A 622-nucleotide genomic window follows, 5' to 3' on the forward strand; every position below is an offset into this window, starting at 1 on the left:
GCGCTTGTGGCAACTGACTCAGGCAGAGGGATTCCTACCGGTGTGGATCTGCATGTGCTGGGCGAGGTTGGACTTCCGGGTGACGCTCTTGCTGCAGGTGATAGAGGCAAATGGCTTCTCACCAGTGTGGATGCGATGGTGCTTGGTGAGGCTGTAGTACTTCGTGAAACTCTTCCCACAGTAGGTGCAGGCAAAGGGCCTCTCCCCAGTGTGGGCGCGGTGATGGTGGGTGAGGCTGTATTTATGAGTGAAACTCTTCCCACAGTCAGTACAGGCAAACGGCTTCTCCCCAGTGTGGGTGCGGCGGTGCACAGTGAGATTGGATTTCTGGGGGAAACTCTTCCCACAGGCAGTACCGGCAAAAGGCCAGACATACGGCTTCTCCCCAGTGTGGGTGCGGCGGTGCTGGGTGAGGTTGGAGCTGCGACTGAAGCTCTTGCTGCAGGTGTCACAGGCAAAGGGCTTCTCACCAGTGTGGGTGCGTTGATGCTTGGTGAGGTCAGATTTCATTGTGAAACTCTTTCCACAAGGGCTTCTCCCCGGTGTGGCTCCGTAAGTGCCGGGTGAGGCTGGACTTGTCGGTAAAGCTTTGACCGCAGTCACCACAGACGTGCGGCTTCTC

General features: G+C 57.4%; 1 protein-coding gene across 1 annotated transcript; it reads right to left on the reverse strand.

Moving 5' to 3' along the window:
- Positions 1-38: 38 nt before the first annotated feature.
- LOC103775295 (zinc finger protein 248-like) lies at positions 39-604 on the reverse strand (the record flags this gene model as incomplete). Its single annotated transcript, XM_008942741.1, is given in 2 exon segments — positions 39-529; positions 531-604. Coding segments are annotated over 2 exon segments (565 nt in total), but the record flags the coding sequence as incomplete, so codon positions are not given.
- Positions 605-622: the final 18 nt, after the last annotated feature.

This window comes from Merops nubicus, unplaced genomic scaffold, assembly GCF_000691845.1.
Source record: "Merops nubicus isolate BGI_N331 unplaced genomic scaffold, ASM69184v1 scaffold29796, whole genome shotgun sequence".
In the NCBI taxonomy this organism is placed as follows: Eukaryota; Metazoa; Chordata; class Aves; order Coraciiformes; family Meropidae; genus Merops; species Merops nubicus.